The 25,133-nt window shown below is 43.8% G+C and overlaps 7 protein-coding genes across 8 annotated transcripts; 3 read left to right on the forward strand and 4 right to left on the reverse strand.

The window, feature by feature from the left end:
* The first annotated feature begins 293 nt into the window (after positions 1-293).
* On the forward strand, positions 294-4,315 carry LOC102715272 (ribulose-1,5 bisphosphate carboxylase/oxygenase large subunit N-methyltransferase, chloroplastic). The gene is made up of 13 exons (XM_015833236.2): positions 294-733; positions 848-1,011; positions 1,102-1,185; positions 1,262-1,319; positions 1,615-1,668; positions 1,828-1,899; positions 2,053-2,133; positions 2,495-2,667; positions 3,073-3,175; positions 3,307-3,438; positions 3,579-3,701; positions 3,789-3,940; positions 4,032-4,315. The coding sequence occupies exons 1-12, from the start codon at positions 347-349 to the stop codon at positions 3,873-3,875; spliced, it is 1,518 nt and encodes a 505-aa protein (XP_015688722.2). The 5' UTR covers positions 294-346; the 3' UTR covers positions 3,876-3,940; positions 4,032-4,315.
* A 671-nt stretch (positions 4,316-4,986) lies between these two features.
* Positions 4,987-9,183, forward strand: LOC102704309 (cellulose synthase-like protein E2). The gene is made up of 8 exons (XM_006647759.3): positions 4,987-5,346; positions 5,820-6,141; positions 6,249-6,389; positions 6,625-6,756; positions 6,856-7,068; positions 7,192-7,410; positions 8,110-8,457; positions 8,549-9,183. The coding sequence occupies exons 1-8, from the start codon at positions 5,051-5,053 to the stop codon at positions 9,095-9,097; spliced, it is 2,220 nt and encodes a 739-aa protein (XP_006647822.2). The 5' UTR covers positions 4,987-5,050; the 3' UTR covers positions 9,098-9,183.
* A 365-nt stretch (positions 9,184-9,548) lies between these two features.
* On the reverse strand, positions 9,549-11,248 carry LOC107303705 (protein NOI4-like). Of its 2 annotated transcripts, none has more exons than XM_015834048.1 (3): positions 11,093-11,248; positions 10,070-10,276; positions 9,549-9,958 (listed from the first exon to the last, which is right to left on the reverse strand). In XM_015834048.1, exons 1-3 carry the CDS (start codon positions 11,096-11,098, stop codon positions 9,914-9,916), a joined length of 258 nt encoding a protein of 85 aa, XP_015689534.1. In that variant the 5' UTR covers positions 11,099-11,248; the 3' UTR covers positions 9,549-9,913. The 2 variants fall into 2 exon arrangements, with proteins under 2 accessions (XP_015689534.1, XP_015689533.1); XM_015834047.1 differs by having other exon boundaries at positions 11,069-11,248.
* A 359-nt stretch (positions 11,249-11,607) lies between these two features.
* Positions 11,608-12,646, reverse strand: LOC102704588 (early nodulin-like protein 1). The gene is made up of 2 exons (XM_006647760.3): positions 12,400-12,646; positions 11,608-12,287 (listed from the first exon to the last, which is right to left on the reverse strand). The coding sequence occupies exons 1-2, from the start codon at positions 12,578-12,580 to the stop codon at positions 11,821-11,823; spliced, it is 648 nt and encodes a 215-aa protein (XP_006647823.1). The 5' UTR covers positions 12,581-12,646; the 3' UTR covers positions 11,608-11,820.
* Positions 12,647-13,115: 469 nt separating this feature from the next.
* LOC102715548 (tRNA (guanine(9)-N1)-methyltransferase) lies at positions 13,116-15,905 on the forward strand. Its single transcript, XM_015833237.2, has 3 exons — positions 13,116-13,609; positions 14,397-14,756; positions 15,213-15,905. Exons 1-3 carry the CDS (start codon positions 13,199-13,201, stop codon positions 15,636-15,638), a joined length of 1,197 nt encoding a protein of 398 aa, XP_015688723.2. The 5' UTR covers positions 13,116-13,198; the 3' UTR covers positions 15,639-15,905.
* A 2,425-nt stretch (positions 15,906-18,330) lies between these two features.
* LOC102704865 (nuclear transcription factor Y subunit B-8-like) lies at positions 18,331-19,268 on the reverse strand. Its single transcript, XM_006647761.1, has one exon. The coding sequence runs from the start codon at positions 19,239-19,241 to the stop codon at positions 18,453-18,455; it is 789 nt and encodes a 262-aa protein (XP_006647824.1). The 5' UTR covers positions 19,242-19,268; the 3' UTR covers positions 18,331-18,452.
* A 4,882-nt stretch (positions 19,269-24,150) lies between these two features.
* Positions 24,151-24,642, reverse strand: LOC102715827 (nuclear transcription factor Y subunit B-1-like). Its single transcript, XM_006648943.1, has one exon. The coding sequence runs from the start codon at positions 24,640-24,642 to the stop codon at positions 24,151-24,153; it is 492 nt and encodes a 163-aa protein (XP_006649006.1).
* Positions 24,643-25,133: the final 491 nt, after the last annotated feature.

Consider the following 25,133-nt stretch of genomic DNA (forward strand, 5'->3'; position numbering starts at 1 on the left):
AGGAAAAAAACGGGAATAAAAACAAGAGGAAAAAAAAAAACTCTGACAGTTTAGACCCACCGTATACCATATCAGTAAAACCGGACAAAAGTTAAGCCAATACTACCGAGAGACCTGTTATGGATGGTTTATGTAAGTTTAGGGGTACACGTTTCTGGTTTTGAGGTTAAAAGGACTCGACGTTAAGTTGAGAGACCTGTGATGAACTTATTCCTAAAGCAAATAGGGCCAAAAGCCCAGCCCACAATAGTGGCACATAAAATAGCCAAGCCCGCGACTGGCAAAGCGGATAAGCCGCCCGGCGCCCGCACGCAACCAACCACACGGCCACTTTCGCGGTTCAGCCATGGCCACCGCCACCGCCACCGCCGCGGCGCTCCACCCGCAGTTCCGTCCGCTCCCCCGCGCGCCTCGCCGGCTCCGGCAGTATCCACTCTTACCCTCGGATGCTCTCGCCAGAGGCCGCTTCCGTGCACCGGCGGCGTCGGCGTCGGCGCCGGCGCCGGCGCAGCGCGAGGCCGCGGCCGGGGGTGTCCCGTGGGGATGCGAGATCGAGTCCCTGGAGAGCGCCGCGTCGCTGGAGCGGTGGCTCACTGCGTCGGGGCTCCCAGAGCAGCGCTTGGCGATACAGCGGGTGGACGTCGGAGAGCGCGGCCTCGTCGCGCTGAAGAACATCCGCAAGGGGGAGAAGCTGCTCTTCGTGCCTCCTCCCCTCGTCATTTCCGCTGACTCCGTAAGAAAACCCTAGCCTCTCTCTCACTACCACCGTTCATCATCAGGTGTGTTAAGTGATGCATTGATGATTGATGCCAAGTTAGTGATTTTCTGTGCTGTTGCACTGGTATAGGAATGGGGCTGCCCTGAGGTGGGGAATGTGATGAAGAGAAATTCTGTGCCGGACTGGCCGCTTCTCGCCACATACCTTATAAGCGAAGCAAGTTTAGAGAGTTCCTCGAGGTGGAGCAACTATATAGCAGCGCTGCCGAGACAACCTTACTCGCTGCTGTACTGGTATAGCCTGATGATTATTGTTGATGAGAAGATCAGTGGGGTTTTGAGATTGCATTCTCAATCTTGTACAGTCTTTATGTGTTGTTGCAGGACTAGGGCCGAGCTAGATGCATACTTGGTGGCTTCGCCGATCAGGGAACGCGCAATTCAGAGGATTACTGATGTGATTGGAACGTAGGTTCTTTTCTCTCTCTCTGGTTCCAATGGTCACTTAGCCTTCATTGATATTTTGATCTGCTGATTTTGGCAGATATAATGATCTCCGTGACAGAATATTTTCTAAGCATTCATATTTGTTCCCTGAGGAGGTATGTTTCACAAAAATTGGTATATTCTTTTTTTAGACTAATGACACAAGAGGCCTTTTCAACCTCTAGATTCTACTTTTCTAGTCTCAGCAAGTCAAAAATATAAAAAGGCTAAGGAGTAATGAGTATATCATTCTTTGTCTTTGAATACTAAAACATATATGTAAAAGTGGTCTACGTACTAACAAATGTATTGGTGTACTGACGAGCAATGTCACGTATTATTTTAAAACATCATTTGTTTTTAGTGTAACCTGGTTGATTTACACAATATAATGCAACTTTCCTATTTTAGGTTTACAACTTAGAGACATTTAGATGGTCCTTCGGCATCCTCTTCTCACGCCTGGTAAGATAAGTACTATTAAGCTACCAGATACAGTAAATACCCTTTTCTAACTTCCACCCTGGATTCTCCAACTGCCTGTTCTGTTTACAAAATTGAAGGCTTTTGCTCTCCATTGATGTCACTCTGCTAAACAAGAATATTCTTTGGAATATTTTTCAGGTTCGTTTGCCATCAATGGATGGAAATGTTGCGCTAGTTCCTTGGGCAGATATGCTAAACCATAGCCCTGAGGTTCGTTTTGTGTGTTAACAAAGAATCGTTATCAATAGTGCATATAATACTCTGTCCCCTGTAGTTTTCATAACTGCTACAACATTTCGTAGGTCTTCCTGACATTCATAGTATGTAGAGTTTACTTATGTGTTTTGCAAAATAAATTTTCAGGTGGAAACATTCTTGGATTATGATAAATCCTCAGGAGGAATAGTTTTCACTACTGATCGTTCGTATCAACCAGGTGAGCAGGTAACACTTCTCATTTGTGCTTTAGCCCTGTATTGTTGTTTTAAGATTGGGGATTTTTAACTTAAACTTTGGAAATGATAGCAAAAAATCTATATATGTTTCATTTAACTTACTGCGATTCTTGTTTTCTACTGAGACATTGGTATCTTAACCTCTTAGGAATCAAATTGTCGCAAATATTTACACTAGTTTTAGTCCGTGTTCACAAAATTAGATTTATAAGTGTGGTTCATGGAACATTGGATCTGTTAGCCATCCTTTCTTTAAATGGAACCAAATGGAATTTGTCTGTGGGCTATGTCCATGTGTAACTTTTTGATGCAGTTAACGAAAAACTTAGCTGTTTCTTTTTTATCCTCAGGTGTTTATATCCTATGGCAAGAAATCTAGTGGTGAACTGTTGCTTTCGTATGGTTTTGTTCCAAAAGAGGGAACAAACCCAAATGATTCAGTTGAGTTGTTTGTGTCTCTTAAGAAGTCTGATGAATGCTACAAAGAGAAGTTGCAAGCACTAAAAAGAAATGGTCTGTCGGAGTAAGTGATCATATCCTTATGTGTTAACACCTCATAGAGTGAGCTAAAGAAAAATGTTCTCTTAACTGTTTCATCACCGTCCTTGATATTATCAGGCTAAAATCAACATTTGTTAGACTGGAGTATTTTGTGGCATGTTTGCTCTCTTATTGCCATTTGAGCATGCTGTGCAGAATGAAATCTGAACGAGTGAAAACAGCATTTAGTTGTGTAACTGGTGTGGTCTGCAGAAGGAAAAAAAAGACAACTGAATGGCTTTTCCCAAAATAAATATTGAATATGCAGTGTTGATTTTCTTATTTTCAGCCTGTGATTGATTATCTTACAGTGTACATCTCCGTCATTATCAAATCATACTCTTGGTATCAATAAAAGTGGATCTGATCGCTAATTCATTACTAACAGGTTTGAAAGTTTCCCCTTACGAGTTACAGGATGGCCAGTTGAGCTGATGGCTTATGCCTTTCTTGTGGTCAGCCCTCCTGAGATGAGCCAACGTTTTGAAGAGGTTTGTTATTTATATTTTACACCACTATTTTAAAATTTTATTGACAGATGTAAACTAAGGGGTCGTTGAAGATTATTTGAGTTTATACTTATATGGGAGTATGAGTGATCTCCCATATCTTATCCTTTCAGATGGCTGTCGCTGCATCAAATAAAAGTCCATCCAAACCTGGGCTTAATTATCCTGAATTGGAGGAACAGGCTCTTCAGTTTATCTTAGACTGCTGTGAGTCTAATATAGCAAAATATACAAAGTTCCTAGAGGTGAGATCCTTTCTTAGAATTATCTCGCATACTTCCGGTTAATTTATCATGGTATTTAAACAGTACGCCATGCAAATTGGGTCTCTGATTCTATGAATGAGGGCTAACAAACCAATGTATGCCAATCAATAATGTTTCAGGATGGCAGTGGGTCTCCGCGACTTTCAACCAATTCAAAGCAAGCCAACCGGACATTACTGCTAAAACAACTAGCAAAAGATCTTTGCATTAGTGAACGGAGAATCATGTATCGTACACAATATGTGAGTCAATAATGCATGCTATTTCGTTCTCTTTTGTTTATAATGTGGTTAATCTTAACTTCTTACATTCCTTTTTGTTTCCTACAGATATTGCGGAGGAGACTAAGGGACATGAGAGGTGGTGAACTTAGAGCTCTGTCATTGTTCAATGGGCTTAGAAAGCTCTTTAAATAGACGGATGAATTTGGTTTTTGATGTTAGTGGAAGATCTAAAAATGATTTATTTCTCTAGTAACCTGGTAATCCTCAATATATCTCATATTTAACTACTTTTCAGCTGTTGGGTACCATATTGGCATATTCCTTACAGCAGCACTTGCATTTGTGCAGATTCTTCCTTTCCGTCTTCTTTGTTGCTGATGAAGCTCAGATTGTTGCGACAAATTAGATAAGTCTCAGCTGACAAGCAACTGGATGCTAGAAGAGGTTACAGCTCAATAGACGATACCTGTGAATTGTGATTTGAACAGTCCATATCTTGTTTTAAATGTACCACCGTACTACCGTAGCATCACCTAGCGTCGCCTTGCGGATCGGTTCCACGCAGCGATGTACCACTCCCATAGTGTACCATCTACAATGCACTGATTTCTGTTTCAGGATTTTCCCTTGTATTTTTGGTGTTATATTACCCACTGTTACTTTTTTTTGTAAGAAGAAGGTACTGTTACTTATTTACCACATCTGCAACCGTAACTCCACAAACTTTAGTGATATATCATATATTAATCTATCTTCACAAATTTTATATAGTAATATATCTTATATTAATATATCTTTTTAATTTTTTTATTGACTATTTGGATTTGCATAGACTAGAGACGTACTCCCTGAGTTAAAATACACTACCCTTTTTAAGCTCGTGAGACGACGTCCCTCGTTTATTGCATGCTATTCAAATAGTCATAAAAAATATAAATAGATTAATATGTGATATATCACTACACAAACATGCAAGTTAAAATATGACTTTACAATCCATAGCGAAAATAACAAATATATGATTGTGATTATGTGTATATTATTAATAGTTTGATTTGTTATGAATACATATTTGTGTAATGATATATCATATACTAATCTATCTTTATAAATTTTTTATACTTTTAATAACTATTTAGATATCATGTAATAGATAAGAAGTCGACGAGACGATATTCCTCCGGAGATTAGAATCCATGCTCCCTACAAAACGTCAAACTTTGCAGCGCAGCCGCGGTTGCAAGCTGCCAATGCCAACCAAGCTTCGCTTGTATTGACCATCTGAACTGAAGTCCGAACTCTGAAAGTCCCAGGCGGCCAGGCCACCTGCTCCATACTTCTCGGATAGGCGAGGGAGCAGGGAAGGCATGGCCGGGAGCGGCGGCCGCCGCCAGCGCGGCCCCCCACTATTCGCAACGGAGAAGCCGAGTCGGGTGGCGATGGCCGCGTACAGGCTGTACGCGGCCACGGTCTTCGCGGGGGTCCTTCTGGTATGGCTCTACAGGGCCACTCACCTGCCGCCAGCCGGCAGCGGCGTGCGGCGGTGGGCGTGGCTCGGGATGCTCGCCGCCGAGCTCTGGTTCGGCCTCTACTGGGTGCTGACGCTTTCCGTGCGGTGGAGTCCCGTCTACCGCCGCGCCTTCAAGGACCGCCTCGCGCAAAGGTACCACCTGCCCGGCCCCAGCTCTGGATAGTGGCACTGGGACGGCTACTCTGTGCCGCATTTCTTTCTCCTTGATTCGCATCGCCTAGCTCGTATTTTCAATTGGATTGGATCATAGGATCGCCGCGGATAGTTATCCTCTTTCGTTGGATATATGTATTGATCGTGTCATGTCTACCTGATAGCATAGCTTGGGAAGCTCAGTTCTTGTCTTCTTTAGCTTGTTTGCATCTGATCGCTCTGATTTGGTTCACATGTGGTCAGCAAGTTGGGTCCTGATCTTTGAAGGCCTTTTGCACTACTTCTTATGCACCAAAGACTGTAATGCTACACCTTCAAGACTTCTTTCATCTTTTAGAATTAGATAGCGTGGTGCTGTTACATCAGCAAAAGTAGTTTGCAACTGCTATCTGTTTCGTTGGTTAAAGATTATGATAATATGCTATGATGCTTAAACATTGGGTACATAACAGGTACAGTGAAGATCAGCTTCCTAGTGTAGACATATTTGTCTGTACAGCAGACCCAGCAGCAGAGCCACCGATGCTTGTCATCTCTACTGTTCTATCCGTCTTGGCTTATGACTACATGCCGGAGAAGCTGAACATCTATTTATCTGATGATGCTGGATCAGTGTTAACCTTCTACGCTCTATGCGAGGCATCCGAGTTTGCAAAGCATTGGATTCCATTTTGCAAGAAGTACAAGGTGGAACCCAGGTCGCCGATTGCCTACTTTGCCAAAGTAACTTCCCCTCCTGATGGATGTGGACCTAAAGAATGGTTTACCATGAAGGTAGAGTTGAACATGTTCCGATGTAATGTAGTTCATCTCAACTAAACTGCTGTGTATACACATGTATCTTTTTTAGCTAGATTTATTTTCTATTTTCTGAATTTCAGGAACTGTACAGAGACCTAACAGATCGCGTGAATTCAGTGGTAAATTCAGGTAGGATCCCTGAGGATCTACAATGCAATCTCAGAGGCTTCTCACAGTGGAATGAGACAATCACTTCTAGTGATCACCCTGCTATAGTTCAGGTAAAACTGTAAAAGTATTGGTGGTCCGATGACCACATTAACTAATACATGAATAACATCTTATTGAATTCATAATTCAAAATAATGAGATGACTAGAAAGCTTCAAAGCAAATTTGGTGTGTTAGTTGTAACCATAAATGCATGTGAAATGGCAACAGGATATGAAATTTGTTTTTCTTGTCTGCAACATAGGCTCCAGGCTTATAGCTGATCAAAAGTGTTCTCCATGGCTAGATTTTAATTGATGGGAACAACAAAAAGGCAGTTGATACTGATGGAAATGCATTGCCAACACTTGTATATATGGCACGTGAGAAGAGACATCAGGAACAACATCACTTCAAAGCTGGATCGTTGAATGCTTTGGTGGGTTTCTTTGGTACAGTCCATGATTTTCTACAGCGACTAAATAAAGTTAACCTTATTATGTTGCTAGAATTCCTTATATTAAGGTCACTGTTGCAGATAAGGGTATCATCGGTGATAAGCAACAGCCCCATCATTATGAATGTGGATTGTGATATGTACTCCAACAATTCAGAATCCATCAGAGAAGCGTTGTGCTTTTTCCTAGATGAAGAGCAAGGTCAAGATATTGGTTTTGTGCAGTACCCTCAGAACTTTGAAAATGTGGTGCACAATGACATCTATGGCAACCCCATCAACGTTGTCAACGAGGTCAGTAGTAAGATAACCTAGCATCTCCTGAAATTTCAGTGGAGGACATACAATTATGTCCCAAGCTGTAAAATGCACAGTTTGACCTTACTTTATTCGTGTTTTCACTGTGTTGATCGTCAGTTGGATCATCCTTGTTTGGATGGTTGGGGTGGAATGTGTTACTATGGTACTGGATGCTTCCATCGGAGAGAGGCCCTATGTGGACAATTAAATAGTCAAGAATACAAGGAAGATTGGAGTATGATGGTGGGGAGAACAGAAGATGCCAATGAATTGGAAGGAATGGCCAGATCACTTGTGACTTGCACATATGAGCATAAAACCCTCTGGGGAAGCGAGGTTTGTTAGTCTCTTACTTCATACCATGAACATGAGCATGTAAACTGATCTTTTAGCTGGGTTGTTCGAACTACGCAGCCAACCAAATCTTATTAAGACAGTCTCATCTTTTCGCTTTTACTTAAGCTTATAAGTCACAATCTAAATTTTTAGCCTTAAATTTGGAGTTGATTTTGACGTTTTTAAATTGTAGTTTATTTTTCAGCCAATGCTTTTATATCGCTGAGAACATACATATAAAAGTTTGATTCACAAATTATTTTTTCGTTTGCAAATATGTCGTTTCGTTTTTTTCCTCCAAAAGCCAAACGATGACCATTCAGATAAGGGAGAAAAGGTTTACAAATTACATCAGGAAAGGCAAATTACAATAGATTGTCAGGGGGGGGGGCACGATGGTGAAAAACACCATGAACTACAGTACAACCTCACTATAACAAGGAAAGGCTATCCATCAGGAGCTCTGAACAAACCTGCTGTCTTCCAAATGGTTATCTCATCTTTGATGTCATAGCATAATTGGAAAAGGCATTTAGATGCTGATCAAGTACGCTGTCATGTAAACTGATCCATTTGATCCTATATAGTCATCAACCGGCAATAGGAATTTGTGTAGTTGCACCAACGCACTTTGGCTGTGTCATGCTGAAAACTACATAATTATTTTCTTTATATCTGTAATCCTATACTGAATTGCAGATGGGAGTTAGGTATGGATGCCCACTGGAGGATGTAATTACAGGATTGCAAATCCAATGCCGTGGATGGAAATCGGTGTACTACAACCCTGAAAGAAGGGGATTCTTAGGCATGGCCTCCACTTCACTAGGCCAGATCCTGGTTCAGTACAAGAGATGGACAGAAGGGTTCCTTCAGATATCCCTGTCACGGTTCAACCCCTTCCTATTAGGTCGTGGGAAGATCAAATTGGGTCTTCAAATGGGTTATTCTGTCTGCGGCTTCTGGGCCCTAAACAGTTTCCCCACCTTGTACTACGTCACAGTCCCGTCGCTTTGCTTCCTCAATGGCATCTCCCTCTTCCCTGAGGTAAGATACAGTATGCTTAAATGCTTATTGAGACATTTGTAAGTACTTGGTTTTAAGTTTAACATGAGATTTGCATCTGCAATTAACTCAGAGAACAAGCCCTTGGTTCATACCTTTCGCATATGTCATGGTGGTTGCATGCTCCTGCAGCCTAGTAGAGTCATTGCAATGTGGTGGCAGTGCATTGGAGTGGTGGAATGCACAAAGGATGTGGCTTATTAGAAGGATCACTTCATACCTCCTGGCCAACATCGACACGATCCGCAGATTATTGGCCATCTCTGAGTCAGGATTCACCCTGACGGTGAAGGTCAGTGACTCGCAGGCCTTGGAGAGGTACAAGAAGGGAATGATGGAATTTGGATCCTTCTCGGCGATGTTTGTAATCCTTACGACAGTTGCACTGCTCAACCTAGCATGTATGATGTTAGGAATTAGTAGAGTTTTGTTACAAGAAGATGCAGGGGGTCTGGAGAATTTGTTTCTCCAGGCTGTCCTATGTGTGCTGATAGTAGCCATCAATTTCCCGGTTTATGAGGCGCTCTTCCTCCGCAGGGACAAGGGCAGCTTGCCAGCTTCTGTTGCTCAAGTTTCCATTTGCTTTGTGTTGCCACTCTGCATACTGTCAATATGCAAATGAACTCGGTGCAGCACAAAGGTCATATACAGTGTTATATATTCCAGGAAGAACTGAAACTTGAAAGTGCTGTCAGGCAGCTAGTTCCATGATCTTTGCCAATTCTACCAATGTTTTGGTGTTTAACTGTTTTATAAGGGTGGCCATTGATGTTCTCTTGTTGCAGTCTGAAAACTGCTCAGGCCAGGGTCCATCAAATGTGGGTACCAATATACAACCACGCTGAAGTTGCAACGGGATCAGAAGTTAGAACTGGGCAGTGTAGTTTCAGAATTATAGCCGATATAGTGGATCCGTTCTTTCCTGATTATGGTGAACGGATAGTCACGGGCATGTTTTCCAAGCTTCTTTTTAATAAAAACTTCCCTGGTCAGCATTTGTTAAGAAAAAAAACCTGTCAACTTTCTACTATTTACTCGTATGTACCCTCGAGGAGTTTATCACAAAATTTCAATTTCATCCATCATCCATCAGCACTTTTAAATGTGTCTTCAGTGAAACGAAAACGAGCGAATGGATAATTACAATCAGGCGTCGAACTTGTACAAATGTGGCCTAATTAAATACTAGACCATGATGAGTACACCCAAAATCAAAACGTTTCAACCATATGCCCATAAGTTTCTCACCCAACAGTCATACATGGTGGCTGGCGAAAAAGTACTCTGTCAATGGCAAACAGGCTCGAAGAGCCCAAGATCAGCTTCCCAGCAACAGAGCTAACGCCAGGCCATTTTCACTGGATGTGTATAATCATTTACTAGTATGCATTAACAATGCAGCGTCAGCAGCGTGTTACAATACAATTCCTTTGCTTCCTCAAGGTTGCGTGGGGCTGGGCGACACACAGCAAAACCACTTCTTCTGCAAACCAAAAAAAAAAAAAAAGAACAGATCAACAAAACAATAACTTGGATTATTCAGACGAACGATTTTGCAGCAGAGCCTGATGCTATAGAGTGAAAGGAGCTGTACTGATGCAGAGTTCGTCCTGCGGTAAGAGTTGATCTTCTCAGTCTTATTGCAGTCTTTACTGTCAGATGACCTGGTGCTGGCGTCCCCGTTTATGGGGCCCTTCTTCTCATCCCTGGCTTTGCTGAAGATCACCGTGAACCCGTCGGCAGAGGCCGGGTTGTTGACGTCCCATGCGCCGAACTTCGGTATAGTGCGACCAGTTTCCTCCTTGACGAAAAACAACCCATGTAAAAAATGGCAGGCAATAATCAGTGTGTGTTATGCATGTCATGGGTAAAGCTAGCGTGCTATTTGCATGCAAGATTGCTTCTGTATCATGTGGATCAACCAGGCCTATTTAGAAGACAGATCGGAATGGTCAAGTTTGCAAAATGAAGACAACGGTCACCAATTCACCGTAGCGTGAGGGCATATCGTTATGTCCTTTGCGCTGTTTCGTTCCGATTAGAGAACAGGAGGAACAATCCCAACCTGTCTGTTTGTTCTCCTCTCATTACGTGTCCATCGTGTTTACCACTTGCTAACTTGCTCGTATGGATCGAATTTACTCCGTCCGGTCAAAAATATTTATACCTTAGGATAAGATTTGGTAAGTTCTAAATTTTTTATAACCAATTATCTTAAATACAAAAAATATATACGTAGATTTTTCTCGAAAGGTACTATTTTTAACTTTTTTCTCGAAAGGTATTATCATGGTATCATAAACTTATTTGGTTGTATAAATTTATTATAAACTAATTATTAAAATTTTAGAAGTTTTACTAAATGTTGTCCTAAACGACAAATAATTTTAACCGAAGAGAGCACGCGATACCCATCACGCATCTAAATCACCACAATCTACTCGACTCTTTGCGAATTTTTTTACCACCAAACATCGATTCAAATGTATACGCAAGAATTACAAATGGCAGCATCGATCAAGCATTCAAGCAAATGCAGGGCCAGAAAAAATCCAGCATAAATTGCACGTACGTAGATGCAACTCTAACAAACCTGCAGAGGACGATGTGCACTCACCGACATGGATCGCGGTTTTCTTCAACCGGAGGCGCAGAAAAATTTTGCCCTTGCTTTGGTTCTACGAGAGGAATTGTTTTTGGGGGCAAAATTTTTGTCCCCGGCCGGGGGGAGAGACGAGAGGGGGGAACAGAAAGAGGAGCCGAGGAATCGGAATGCTTTGCATGGCACGCTGCATCCAGACGCGTACTTATGCCTGTTCTTAGCATGCATGCTTTGCATGCGACCCTGCCTAAAATTAATTAATCGGTTTTTAAAAACGATTATTAATTACTTCTCCTCTTTTGATTTTCTTTTGGTCAGATTTCCATGTCGAGAAAAAGCCTTACCGGTTTGTAGCTGGGGCGGCCTGGAAACTAGAGGCGGACAACCAGCGGCCCGGTGCAGATACTCCTGTGGTCAGTTATTTTATACATAGAGATGTCAAAATTTTAAACGCAAATTTTGATATCTAGAGGTACTTAAAATTTAAAATTGCCTGCAAATCAAAAATTCGCTCGGGTGGATCAAGAACATGGACAAGTCGACATTATATTCCCAAGTAAATTGGTCACCATTTTATTGCGGAAATGCGTTACATCAGGGTTTTGAGTACCCTGGGCAAAATACCAAAACACCTAATTAATTAATTAACAAATGGACCGACACACACTCGTTGGCCTGAAAATTCTAGCATTAAATCCCTATCAATTATCAAACCGATGATACTACCGACGAGATCGAAGAGCTCAAACCACGATGAACACGGCGGCGACACACACGACGAGAACCGCTGCTGCGGTTGAGAAACCGGTGAGCGCGCGGCCAGATGCACCGTTCGCCTGGGCCGGCCCCGGACTCGGGCCCGGGCTAGTGATCGGGCCCGAAGTGGACGGCGACCTCGGAGTGACCGGGGCAGTGACGGCCGGGCTGGGCGCGGCGTTGATCCGAGACCGCGGCATCGCCGACGTTGGCCCCGGCGCCGGCGCCGAGCCAGGAGCGCCGGCCCGCGTCCCTTCGTACTTGACGCGCAGGCTCATCCGCTGGCCGCCCTCGCAGTGCTCCCGCACGCCGCTGATGAAGTAGTTGAGCCCCGAGCGATCGAGCGTGAGCTTGGTGTCGCCGCCGGTGAACCGGGTCACCGGGTTCGGCGTGCTGCACTGCCTGTAGCCGTCGTAGTTCACCACCACCACCGAGTCGTTCACGTACTTGAACTCTGCAAGCGCATTACGCATTCATGGTCATCGTTAACTATTACGTACCACTCACAATCAATCACAAAACTACGATCACATCGCCGTTCGGCGTTCGCCGATCCTTGAACTTACCCAGGACGTCGCCGAGTCGGAAGCGGTACCTCCTCGCCCAATGGTTGTACGACTCTGTGCCTTTGGGCGGCACTGCCCACCCCCTCCCTTCGCCGACGGTGTACAGAGTCGCCGACGACAACGACACCGAGGCGGCGAGGAGAACGAAGGCAGCGGCGGCAAAGACGACAAGTCTAGCCATTACCGATGGAAGGAATGCGATCAACTCTCCGCGCAAGGAAGGATGTAGGGTTTTTGGCGTTGGTGCGTGCGTGGGCTCGTTTATATAGAGGTTTCGAAGCAAGCGGCGCCGGCGGAAGTGGTAGCGGGAATGCGGGATCGCAGTGCGGTTGGTGTAGTGGAGAAGAGACGTTGTTGCCTCACCGAGAGCCGTCTGATCCAATCTGGCTTCCGTTTTGGACGGCCCGCGATTGGCGATTGCCTTGGTAAGAGATCGGCTTTGTATTCGTTGGGAGCCGGAGCCTAACCGGCTTAACCGCTGTGAGGCTACTGAATGGGTCAGCCGGTCAATGTCTCGATGCAACATAATAGCACAGAGTTCACTGATGGGCTCTTATGGGCCTTTTATACATGGGCCTTAGCAAGTGCATGATATGTGGGCCTTAGCCTATAAGATTGGTGTAGCCCATATAGGTTTGCTTCCTGGATGGAGGCGGAAATTAATAGTGTGCCAATTTAGTTAAGAGGCGTATTTTGGGAATGCGCTAGAGGTTATTTCGGTAATTCGGTCAGGTGTTCTGAGAAACCAAAACCCCCTCTCCAAACCGGGCTACGGCGGCGGCGGCGGCGGCGAGTTGTGATGGCTGACGACGCGGAGAGCGAGCGAGCCGCTGCTGCGGCCGCGGGCGAAGGGCAGGCTCCGGCGATGTCTAAAAGCGCGAGGAAGAAACTGATGAAGCAGGAGCGGCAGGCGGCGCAGAAGGCGGCACGGAAGGCGGCGGAGAAGGAGCGCCGGCGAGCCGACATAGAGAGGAGAAGGAGCGAGTGGGAGGAGGCGCTGGCCGCGGCGCCCTCTGAGGAGGCGCGAGCCGAGATGGTGGAGGCGCGACGGCAGACACGGCGCGAGCGGGTGGGGCGGCGCGCAGAGGAGCGCGGCGCACGCGCCGAGCGGCTCCGCCGCGCGGCCGAGGGCGCCGGGCAGAAGGTTGTGCTGGACCTCGACTTCGGAGATCTCATGCGGCCGAACGAGATTCACAGCCTCACGCAACAGGTGGATTTGCTTACCCTTCTATGAATATTGATATGCGGCCGTGCATTTTGGACTGAAACTAAATTTCATGCTTGAAATATATATGCGAAAGTTATGAATATTGATATCTGTGATATCCGAAGGACATGCCAGTAAATTGATTACTTGTGAAATGTATATGGCGGATCGCATACTTGTAGTGAGATGGTTAGCTTTATTTTTTTTTGGTGACATGTGTTTGACAGATCATTGACATAGCTGGTTAAAGCCTTAAAGGTGCGAAAAATATCTTGATTTTTTCAAAAAAAAATCCTAATGCTTTTTATTAATTATACCTGCCCATAATTTTATGTGGTTTCATGTGTGTCAACTGGATGTAAAGTTTAGACCTGTAAGAGAAAATAGTTTGGCGCAGTGTGTCCTAGGCTCCTAGCTATGCAGAGGCTGGAAATATTCTCAAACAAGTGTATCGCTTTGGTGTAATTGACTGAGTTCAATACAACTTCCATTTTCTAAAAAGGAGAAAATAGTTGGAACTTGTATAGTCGAATAATAATTGTATGGATTTAATCTCTGCAGGTATGGTTTTTTCTATTTCGAGAACTTGTTGGCTTGTGCTGTCTAGTTTTAATGATGTATATCAATATATTTTATACAGCTGATAATCTCTTTCCATCTGAAATATGTTCTGATATTGACAAAAGTTGACATAAAAAAATGTCTTCCAGTTCCATGTACCATGTTGCCTTCTACCTTCACGGATGTCTAGTTTGAGCAATGGTTACCCTTGTACTGATGCAAGTTACAGATCATGTATTGTTATGCAGTTAACGGGAGGTCTGCAACCCCGGCTCATCTATGGTTGACAGGTTGTAATGGAGAAATGGCAACACATATTCAAAAGATTCCTGGGTATGATAAGTGGATGATTGAGAAAGAGGCCAAGCCTTACCTTGAAGCATTTGAAGATTGTAAAGAAAACCTTGTGTACCTTACAGCGGACGCTGAGACTGTGCTTGATGATTTAGACATGTCAAAAATATACATCATTGGTGGCCTAGTGGACCGGAACAGATGGAAAGGTATTACACTGAAAAAGGCGGTTGATCAGGGGATTCAATGTGCCAAACTCCCTATTGGAAATTATTTAAAGATGTCTAGTTCTCAGGTAAATCATACGGCTATGTTTTTCCCCGTTATAAAATGTGCTTGCCTAGTTGACCTTAGTTGCTGCTGTCAATTAAATGGTGTGTTGTATTTCATCCATACTTCCAGTAAGGTTTTAAAATAGTGTATGCCTACATATTTTGATATCTTCTTTCACATAATACAGTGATATGTTGTATTCTTTCTCAGCGTGATCCTGAAAAATATTTTAGAAAAAGAGTGTTGTTTTTGCAGATCTTCTCCAAAGGCTTTTCACATGTTAGTGCTGTAGTAAGAGCTTTGTGTGTGTTTGATTGGTGCTTATATTAGCTATTATGGCAGTCATGTCGTGAATGAGTCTAAATAGAGGGTTATTTAAAGCCTATGCAGTTCATAAAGATGGTTTTGAGTCTGGACTTTGGAGAACTTGTGCTAAGATTCTAAGACTGTTTACCCTCATTGTATGTTATATGTGCAGGTTCTTACAGTTAACCAAGTGTTCGAGATAATGCTGAAGTTTGTGGAAACAAGGGACTGGAAGGCTTCGTTCTTTCATGTGATCCCACAAAGGAAAAGAGGAGAAGCTGAAGCTAGAGATGATGGGGCCAATGTAAGCATAAATGATGACGATGCTGCCGAATGGCCTGCAGATGAAGGTGATCTTGCCAAGGGTTTTGATGAGGAAGTAGATGATGACGATGGTGATGATGAAGAACTACAAGAGGCCGAGACCGATGTGGCTAAGAAAAAGCAGTGTATTAGACATGAAAATGGTGAGGCAGAGGACGCGTCGATGAGGCCAGCTGACGATCACTCTTCCGGTGCTGTAGCAGAGACGAAACCCACCGGAGGCCCTCTCCCCCAGACCGAGCAGAGTAAAGAAAGCAATGGTGCCGATGACTGAAGAAGACTCGGCTGCAGGTGTACGATCACTGTTCTGTAGAAACTACTTTTGTTTAATTACGGGGTACATTGTTTGGAGCGCTCTCTTTTCGTGTATCTCTGTCGTGTTTGACAACCTGCTATTTTTATTTATGGCTATAAGCATATAAGGTAGCCCTGAACCAGCTGCTGCTCCTGCAAGCATTTGGCCAGTGATTTTTGCCCAATGGACTCCAAAACACCAAATGTGAATGCTTTCTTCTGATTCGTGAACTCAGAAACATACATCACATCCCTCGAGTTTTAGGGCTACCACGCATGATTCGAAAAACCGAAAAAACACAGGAATACAAAATACACATGATTTATGGTCCTATGAAATGCCAAAGTATAGGAATTGCTTAATCATATTGTTTGGTTGCTTCGTATGTAATAAGCTGTGCAGTAACTTGGAGGGAGTGACACAATTTTCTAATAGGTTTGAGCTCATGGTAGATTTTCTCTAAAATCCCTTGGAGGGAGTGACACAATTCCTTTAAAATTACTTTCTTTCCAAAGGAGCCCTTAGTTTACAAAACTGCGGCGGTTCACTGGGAAAGTCGTCAAACATGTCATCACTAGGGTCTAGAAGAGGGTACAACAACAAAGGATACGGATGGTACGATTGACAGACCCCTGAAAGCGGTGTGCCTGAGTGAGCGCACAGCTAAAATTCGTTCGAAGCATGCGTGCGCACGTTGGAGCCAGGAATCGTGGTACGTTACCACTAGTAGCAGTAGCAGTAAACAGTGAGGGGTAATTGGTAAATTGGTGGGGGAGGAGTACGTCCACTGCTGCTCCGCATGGCAAATGCAGGGGGCGCTGCCACACCTGCATGCATGGCTACAGCGCGCAGGGGACGCAGGGTGTTTCGTCACGCGGGCATGGCATCGCGCAGGCGCGCACAGCAGCCGCAAGTTAAAAAGGGATCTGACCTGACCTCACCCGGTCGTGCGTACAGTAGCTAGGGGGGAGAGAGACAGCAACGACGATCGAGCGGACAGTAGGGGGGAGAGCATGCATTGGCATTGCATATTTGCGTCGCATGGGGAAGGAGCTACAGGTAGCAGGAGAGAGCTCACAAAACTAGGCGACGCTGACGGCCTGCGGTTCCCAAGGATGGCGGCATGCAGCGAGCGAGACGGGCTGGGCATGCACTGGGGCGGGGCGACGTTGCAGTACGTGTGGGGAAAAACGAAATGAAACGAAGCCAGCCCTGATACATGCTGCCGCTGCTGATTCACGCATCGATCGCTGCAGCGGGAGTATATATTATCGCCCGCGCGCGGCGGAAGAACCGCGGCCGGCAGCGAGACGACGCGCGTTCTCGCGATGCACATGTTCGTGTGCGATGCGCCACGGCCATGCCCAATTACACGCGCCATGCATCCAGAAAACAACACAAGCTCCAGCTGGGCCCTGGCAAATGGCCAAATGCGCGTGCCCGTACGTACGCATATATTCGCGATCCGTCGGTAAACGTACGTACGCGCGGTGCGTCTAGGCGTACGTGGCTGCGTGTAGCCACTTGCCAGGGCAGTGACCAGTGGACCAGTGGCGGGCTCCTAACGTACGCACGCACGACGCGGTGCGCGCGCGCGCGCGCTGGGTCGATGCATATGCACCGCGCGTCGATCGATCGTGGCAGGCGAGCGACCTTGGGTCTTTGACCGGACACACGCGCGCGTCCGCGGACGGACGGGGAAGGCGCTCACGCGACACTCCTCCCGTATATGCCGCCGCCTGTCTCTCTCAGTCTCTCTGTTGGGTTGGAAATTGGAATGCCATACCCTGCATGCATAGCAGGATTAGTCTACCTTTACTGGGCGCGACTCATATAAACAAACTCTAAAAATTATCGAATTAAATTGATACCTCATACAACTATCATAATATAAGATACAACTATCATAATATAAGATACTACGAATTATCTATGCGTACGATTGTTCGTACTTACGATTAACGGCGCGCGGGGCGCGCGGTGGAGCTTTTGCGTGGATAGTCACAGAGGTCAGCGCACAGCAGCAAATTGCGGCAACTGCGCACGAAATTGTACATGTTATAACACTATGTTTATAATGCAAACACTACTAATTTATATTTAAATTTAATAGTACTTATTTATTAGGTGATGTGTAGAAACTATGTTATTTTTTTCTTCATTTACTCAATTATCATAACACCTTATATCATAAGTGACATCTTATCTAAGTTTATATAGATTATCTTAGTTATTACATTATGAATATTCTTGATATAAGAGAGAGGAGTAAACATAAAAGAAAAACAGTGCTATGTAACCAACTTAAAACAAAATGTTTGTGTGAGATGCATGTCATATGTTAATGATAGAATATATACTATATCCATCCCATGATATAAGATATTTTAATTATGCATTTGTATAGCCAAAATTATTTATATTATGACGGGGATGTGGTATGCATTTTATATGTAATTGTTATATGAGTTGGTCATATATTAGTTCTTGATGATATGGAAAAATATTTTGGATGTGATAACTAGCTCTTCTATTAACATTGAAAGTAACAAACCACACTTGCAGAGATAAATTAACGTACGTACGATCTAACACAATTGCATAGCTAAGGATAGAACAGAGTAGCTAAGAGCAGTACCTGGATCGAGTACACGAATGGTGAATTACTACTGAATGTTGCAAATTAATTAAACAACACACGACTAAGTCTGAAGTTTTTAGCTGGTTAAGCTCTAGCCAGTTGCACTAGCTATGCATGCGATACGCGCATGCAGACGCAGACTGCTGCAGTTATTACTTGTATCCGAAGGGGTGCTGGTGATCGAAGTTGACGGTCTGCGGCGTGCCGGCGCCACCGCTGCCGCTGCTGCCGCTCCCATCGCCGCCGTTCCCGCCGGTGCCGGGCGCGTACATCCCGCCGTAGTACGCTGCCATCCCGTGCTCTCCGCCGTACATATCGTACGGCGCGTACTGGGAGTGGTGCGGCGGCATGAGGAACGCGTGGTGGTGCGGAGGAGGCTGCGGCGGCGGCGGCACTGCGCCGCCGTACATGGCGGCGTGCATCTGCATGTCGTGGTGGGTCGCCATGGATCCCTGCGCTCGGGGCTTGAGCATCGGCGACATCCCAGCGGCGTGAACGTGGTGGTGGTGGTGGTGGTGGTGGTCGCCGCGCGCGGCGCCAACCCCGACGCCGACGCCGACGCCGCGGGACTCCCCCTCGAACTCGCGGTAGCGGTGGAGGTAGACGCTGAGGGGCTCGACGTAGTCGTCGAAGCCGAGGCGGCTCATGGCCCAGAGCACGTCCTCCGCGGTGATGGTCTTGCGCTGCTCGCGCTGGCACCGCTCGTTGGCCTCCCCCGTGATGAAGCTGATGTACTCCGACACGCACTCCTGGATCGTCTCCTTGGCGTCGTCCGAGATCTTGGCGTGCGCCGGGAGCACGCGGCGCATGATGCGGATCACGTTCGCGATCGGCATCAGCCGGTCCTGCTCCCGTATAGCCGGCGCCGCCGCCGCCTGCGTGCCACCGTTGTTCCCGTCGGCCGCAGCTCCGTTCGCCGCGCCCGGGTAGCCTGCCTCCATTGGCTCCGTGCAAAGGCTAGCTAGGGTTTGCCTGTGGCTCGAGCTAGCTCGCGATGGGTGAGTGTGAAACTGTTGCTGGGCTCGCTTGGTGGTGGTCTTGTGATGCGTGTGGATACGTTAAATAGGACGCTACGAGGTGTTGACCAGGTATAGTAGCTAGACGTAGAGAGGCATGCGCCGAGGTGGCATGGCACCTGTTCGTGACAAGTGGCTGAGGCTTTGCTGTGATCACTGCTCCATCTGTGTGGTTGAGCTGTCAATGGATGGTTTTTGCGCAATACATTGGTAAATCATACGGAGGCTCGCAAAAATTTTTCCTCTTAATTAGGCCAATCTCAATGAAAGTTTTATGGGCAATAAATAGAGTGTTATGTAGAAATTTTTAATGAAGAGAGAGATGAAATGAGTTTCATGGAGATAAAACCTTCTATACATTGTTACCTAGATAGCTTGTGTTTTGTAAGTAATCTAGGAAACAACAATAGATGAAACTATGCACTGAGGGAGGGGTGTTTTATCCTAGTTTCAAACTTTAGATGACATGTCACTCTAGATAATGGTGTCCATAAAACTTATATTTAGGATGGCCTTAGAGCAAGTATAATAGCAGGCTGTAAGCTGGCTAAATGCTTATGTGGATGAGAGAGAGGAGGAGAGAGAGGTGTAGTGGGCTGTAATCTTATAGCCAGCTTAGACACAAGAACCAAAAAATTATGTGAGAGAGATATATGGGCCGTGCATTAATGATAAAGAGCTAACTACTATATGAGTGGGCTAAGAGAAAACTACAAGAAGTCTTATAGCCAGCTTGTTGGCTATATTATTAACTTTGCTCTTATTGAGTGGCCTAAGTGCATTCCCAATATAACGACTAAGATGATATTTATAAAATTAAATGAACTGTCACATGGTATAAAAGATTACGTGGCAAACGAGTTAACGAAAAAAGAGAAGGAAACCATATTTTGTATGGGACATGGTTTCTACATAATAATATCCAAGACATGATGAGATATGAGCAATATTAAATTTAAAAATAAATTAGTAATGTTTGCAATATAAGAGTAGTGTTAGGACTAATTTCTTTGTGACCTGAAAGGTATATAAATCATAGCTAGTGTCTTGTATTATGATTGTCTCTCATGATGTCTTTGGTGATGTGTAGAAACCATGTCTCATGTAAAACATGATTTCTTTCTCTTTCTTCATTTAATTAATTATTATATCATCTTTCGTCCTATATGACAACATATTTGATTATATGGATATCATCCTAGCTAGTCATTGTATTGTAAATGTCCTAAGTTCATCTACAATAGTTTAGTCAATTGCTACTTTGTCTGTTTCACAATGTAAGTGTAACACACTGTCTCCAAAATCCGCATTAGTCTGCTCTACACGTTGAGCGGACCCACGTTCACAGGTATTCCGCTTACATTTTCGTCCTCGCTTCGTGTAAAAGGGTTAACCCGGGGTACCATGGTTGAAGCACCAAGGCTTATAAGTAGACCCTCAGCACACTACTAACAGGCTTTAAACGTCAAACGTATAACCCCCAATAAGGATTGACATGGTAACACCGTGCCTCCAAAATCCACATTAGTCCGCTCTACACGTTGAGCAGATCCACGTTCGCATGGTATCCCGCTTACATTTTCATCCTCACTTCGTGTAAAAGGGTTAGCCCGGACATAACATGGTTGGAGCACCAAGGCTTATAAGCAGACCCTCATCAAGCTAAATTTCTAAGGTGGTACTAAACCATCACTACACTTTCACTTCTAGGCCACATGGGCCAAACACACACTACTAACATAAACAGACTGGCGTGTTACAATAAGACTTTCTAATTTTAACTAAATTCATATAGATGCTAATGAATCTAGTCATATATATAAACTATATATATAATCACCAATTGATAAATCTAGACAAGTTTATAAAGTCTTAGAATATGAAATGATGGTAGTATCTATTTGAGATGTCATATTACGTATAAACAATAATGAAGACATTACGTACAGTTGGTCGTTTATTTGGCTGTCTATGAATATTTAATGTCATGAATCATGGTCATATAGTGTAAATGCGATCTTTATAGGTTATTTTCTTGCTTGTACTAGAGAATGCATACTAGATTGAATTAAGTCGTATGATATGTGCCAAAGAACAATATTGAAGCCAATTCATCAGATATGTGGCAAGCTAAGCTTTATTTTTTTTTTCAACATCTGAACTTAATAGTTGAGTTGCAAACAATACATAAAGATAATACAACCCCTAAGGTGGCGAGAAGTAGATGATGCTTGGCTTTGCCGCCATCGCCCAGGAAAAAATTGGTTGGAGCCCAGTGGATCGGAGGCTTTCATCGATGACATGTAGCGGCCACGCACAATGGGTGATGGGAAGGCGAGAAAGCTTTGGAGCACAAGCCGTATTTGTCACCCGGTGAGACGATGACACCCTCTTCTCTGTTCATTTAATGCTATCCATGTCAGCTAGTTTTGTCAAGGGTGAATATGTAATACGGTTTTTAAGTCTTGTTCTAGGATCAATTTAGTCCCTAACATTTATATTACCCAAACATATCCATGAAATTTGTAACGTGGTTAATACAATGACGTGCCACGTGTATATGTCACGTCATCCTTTCATGCAAGGTTAATATTTAAATGTTCATTCTACCCTTCATGCACAATAGAAAAAAGAAAAAAATAGAGGGAAAAAAAGAAAATAAATAGAAAGTAACATTTGGGCCGCCCAACGGTGTCTCTGTTTGGGTCGGAACAATCGGACTAGGCAGCCACCGGATGGACCTTTTGCCTGCTTTCATGATCTACTTGCATGGGCTGCAACGATCGTGCATGTACGGAAAATACCACTCTGTTCAATCTTACATGTATTCAATCAAATGATATAATCTCCTCTCGTCGGTTAAACATGCATGCAAACAAAAAATAAACAGCGGTTCTGATCTATACTGCAAAGAACTAAAAATTCATAGAACAATTAGTGTATAAGCAGGCAAAATTAGCAACCCGTTTGCCCAATCAACTCAAGTTGCGACCGTGACTAAGACACGTAATGTAAAACAAGTGGTTCACACAACACAAGTATCCAAAAATCGGGCAGATCATTCTATTGCCATCCAACATATAGTTCATGCTCTTCTCCGACGCACGGCATGAGGAGTAGAGGCTTGAGCTATTGGCGTCGACTTGCAAAACACAGTATTATCTATTTATGTCCAGACTGCAACAAACAAATGAGTTTACATATGGTGTTTAAATTTCAATAATTGGATAATGTAAGGCCGCGTTCCCCCTCTCTATAAGTTAACTTATTACTCTCTTTTTCCACGCGCACGCTTTCCGAATTGCTAAATGGTGTATTTTTTATAAAAATTTTCTATAGAAAGTTATTTAAAAAAATCATATTAATCTATTTTATATTTTTTTAATAATTAATAATTAATTAATCATGTACTAATCTAATACTATATTTTTCGCGCCGGGATAAGTTAACTTATCAACGTCCAAACGAAAGCGACCTAAGCCAAATAAATTAGCATGGTCATTTTACTAACCTGAAGAAAAGTGGCACCAATCGTTTCGCTACAGTAGTCCGTAAAGTTCAAGCATTTTTCTTTTCTTGCTACTAGAACAAATAGAAGGTTGTTTTCCATAGATTGCATAGATGGTGCAGCATCTATTGCCGTTAGCGTAAGACCTGCTAGGTCTTGACAGGCCTTGGTCTTTCCCTTTTCAGTTGCAGCTGACAGATCATTGACTTGTTCAGAAGATACAACTTGATATTGTTCATTTTCTTTTTCTCCCTCTCCTTTTATTTTTTCCTAGACATAGCTAAAATGTTTTATATTATGGATGGATGGAGTAATAGAATAATTGGAATGCACTTTCGTCCTGTTCTTTACCTTTGAAGTTTTGGATTTTTCATGGGCCCAATTCCCTAAAGCCATTTCGTGTAAAAAATATATAAAAGTTTATCATCTAATTTTTCAAGACCCAGAGCAAACTTTCAATTTTGCGGTAGTTAAATCATTTGTTGGTATCATCAATTAGATATCATAAAAATAATATAATCCAAAATTTTGCTTAATGCATAAGGAAAGATTTGTATGAATTTATCTCCTATGAGAATCTAGAAAATAAATGTATTTATTGTTGGAGCCAATGTTTTCACTATTCATGTATATATGGACATATCATTATTATTTGTAGGGGTGTAATACACCTGGCCAACACTAGATATTACTTCAGTGAGATATTGCAAAATAAATGAAAGATATAAATACTGTCATGGATCTGCATGTGTAGATTTCTCTTTTGGAATTCAACTGTGTGGGTAAAATTTATATGTATAAGTAATATTGCACACTCTTGCACATTAACACAGTATTTCATTTGATAAATGTTATTATAAATATTTTTTATAGTGTTTTCCTTTTGCTAATGTAACGTTGATTAAATAACTATTTTGGAAATAGTTGAAACCTAGAAAACTGCAACATATATTTGTGAGCAATTTTGTTGATATCCACTACATTAATGTTTTGACTTTTTTTTTTTCGCATAGTCTGTTCCGTCCTCGAATCGCCTATTGATAGTATTATCGGTTATATAGAATCAAGGGACTAAAAACATAAATGGACAGTTGAATTTGTTCGCCCAGTAAATCTGCAAACATCAAGCTTTTTCTTTGATGCGAACATCAATTTCTTTTTCTTGCATAACCCACCCACTATTCATTTTTTCCAAAGGAAAGAACGATGCATGACTCTTACTGTTTCTAGTAATAACTTATTGAAAGTTTGAAATCACCACACAGTGCCTTGACCCTGATTTACCCTCCACACATGCATGTAGCACACACACAAGCGTGGAGCTCTTCACATGTTTTTGCCATAACCATAGCCATAGTCATAGCCATTAGATTCATCATCACTTAAGGGTATCACCGATCGGAGAAACTGTAGCTCTGTGTTAGTGAATGTCGGTCCCTCAGGCATCATCGACGTTGGTGTCATTGGAGATGTCACCCTCCTATTCCCGCCAGACCTCTCAAACTCACGGTAACCATTGATGTAGGTTTGCATGGGCTCGATGTAGCGGTCGAAGCCGAGGTTGCCGAACGAGCTCAGATAGTCTTCTGGCGCTATGGTGCGGCGGTGCTCTGCCTTGGCCTTCTCAGAGGCCTCATCGCCGACGAACCCGACAAACTCCACCGCGCAGTCATGGGTGAGACCCTTGGCTGTTCCCCCAATCTTTGCTTTTCCTGGCAGCACCTTCTTCATTAGGCGTATGAGGTTGGCCATTGGCAACTCAGTGTTGGTCACACCACACCCCGTGTCTAATCCCACCACCGTCTTCTTGGCCTCCATGTTCGTGCCACCTAGTATCAGAAATAAACAAGAAGAGCCACAATAATTATCGTATTCTTAGCACTTGGAATACGTAATTGATAACTTTTTGTTGTGCTTGTTGTACTGCTGCTAATCCTAATATCGAAAAAAAAACAAGTGCTAATCCTAGTACTACTGCTGCCTACTACTAATGTACCACGCTTCTTGTTGCCTCCCATGTTCTCAAGTCTCAACAGCTTGTATTATGTTTGTGTCGTGAACTTGTGAAGATTGGGATGTCTCTCTTGCTCTGGACTTGGATGCTATTTATACCCAAGGACCTGCAGCTAGGGCTGCACCAGCTTGGACACATGCGAGCAGGCAGCCACGTCAAAGGGTGCAGCTGTGGCGCCAAGAGGAGAGGTGGTGACTGCCGGCCGGATCGCTGAGGCGGTGAGCCATAGCATCAGCGTTACACGCGATGCACAGGGCGGGCTTTAATTTTGACCGGCCCCTGCCTTGCATGAGTG

Source organism: Oryza brachyantha, chromosome 2 (genome assembly GCF_000231095.2).
Source record: "Oryza brachyantha chromosome 2, ObraRS2, whole genome shotgun sequence".
Lineage (NCBI taxonomy): Eukaryota > Viridiplantae > Streptophyta > Magnoliopsida > Poales > Poaceae > Oryza > Oryza brachyantha.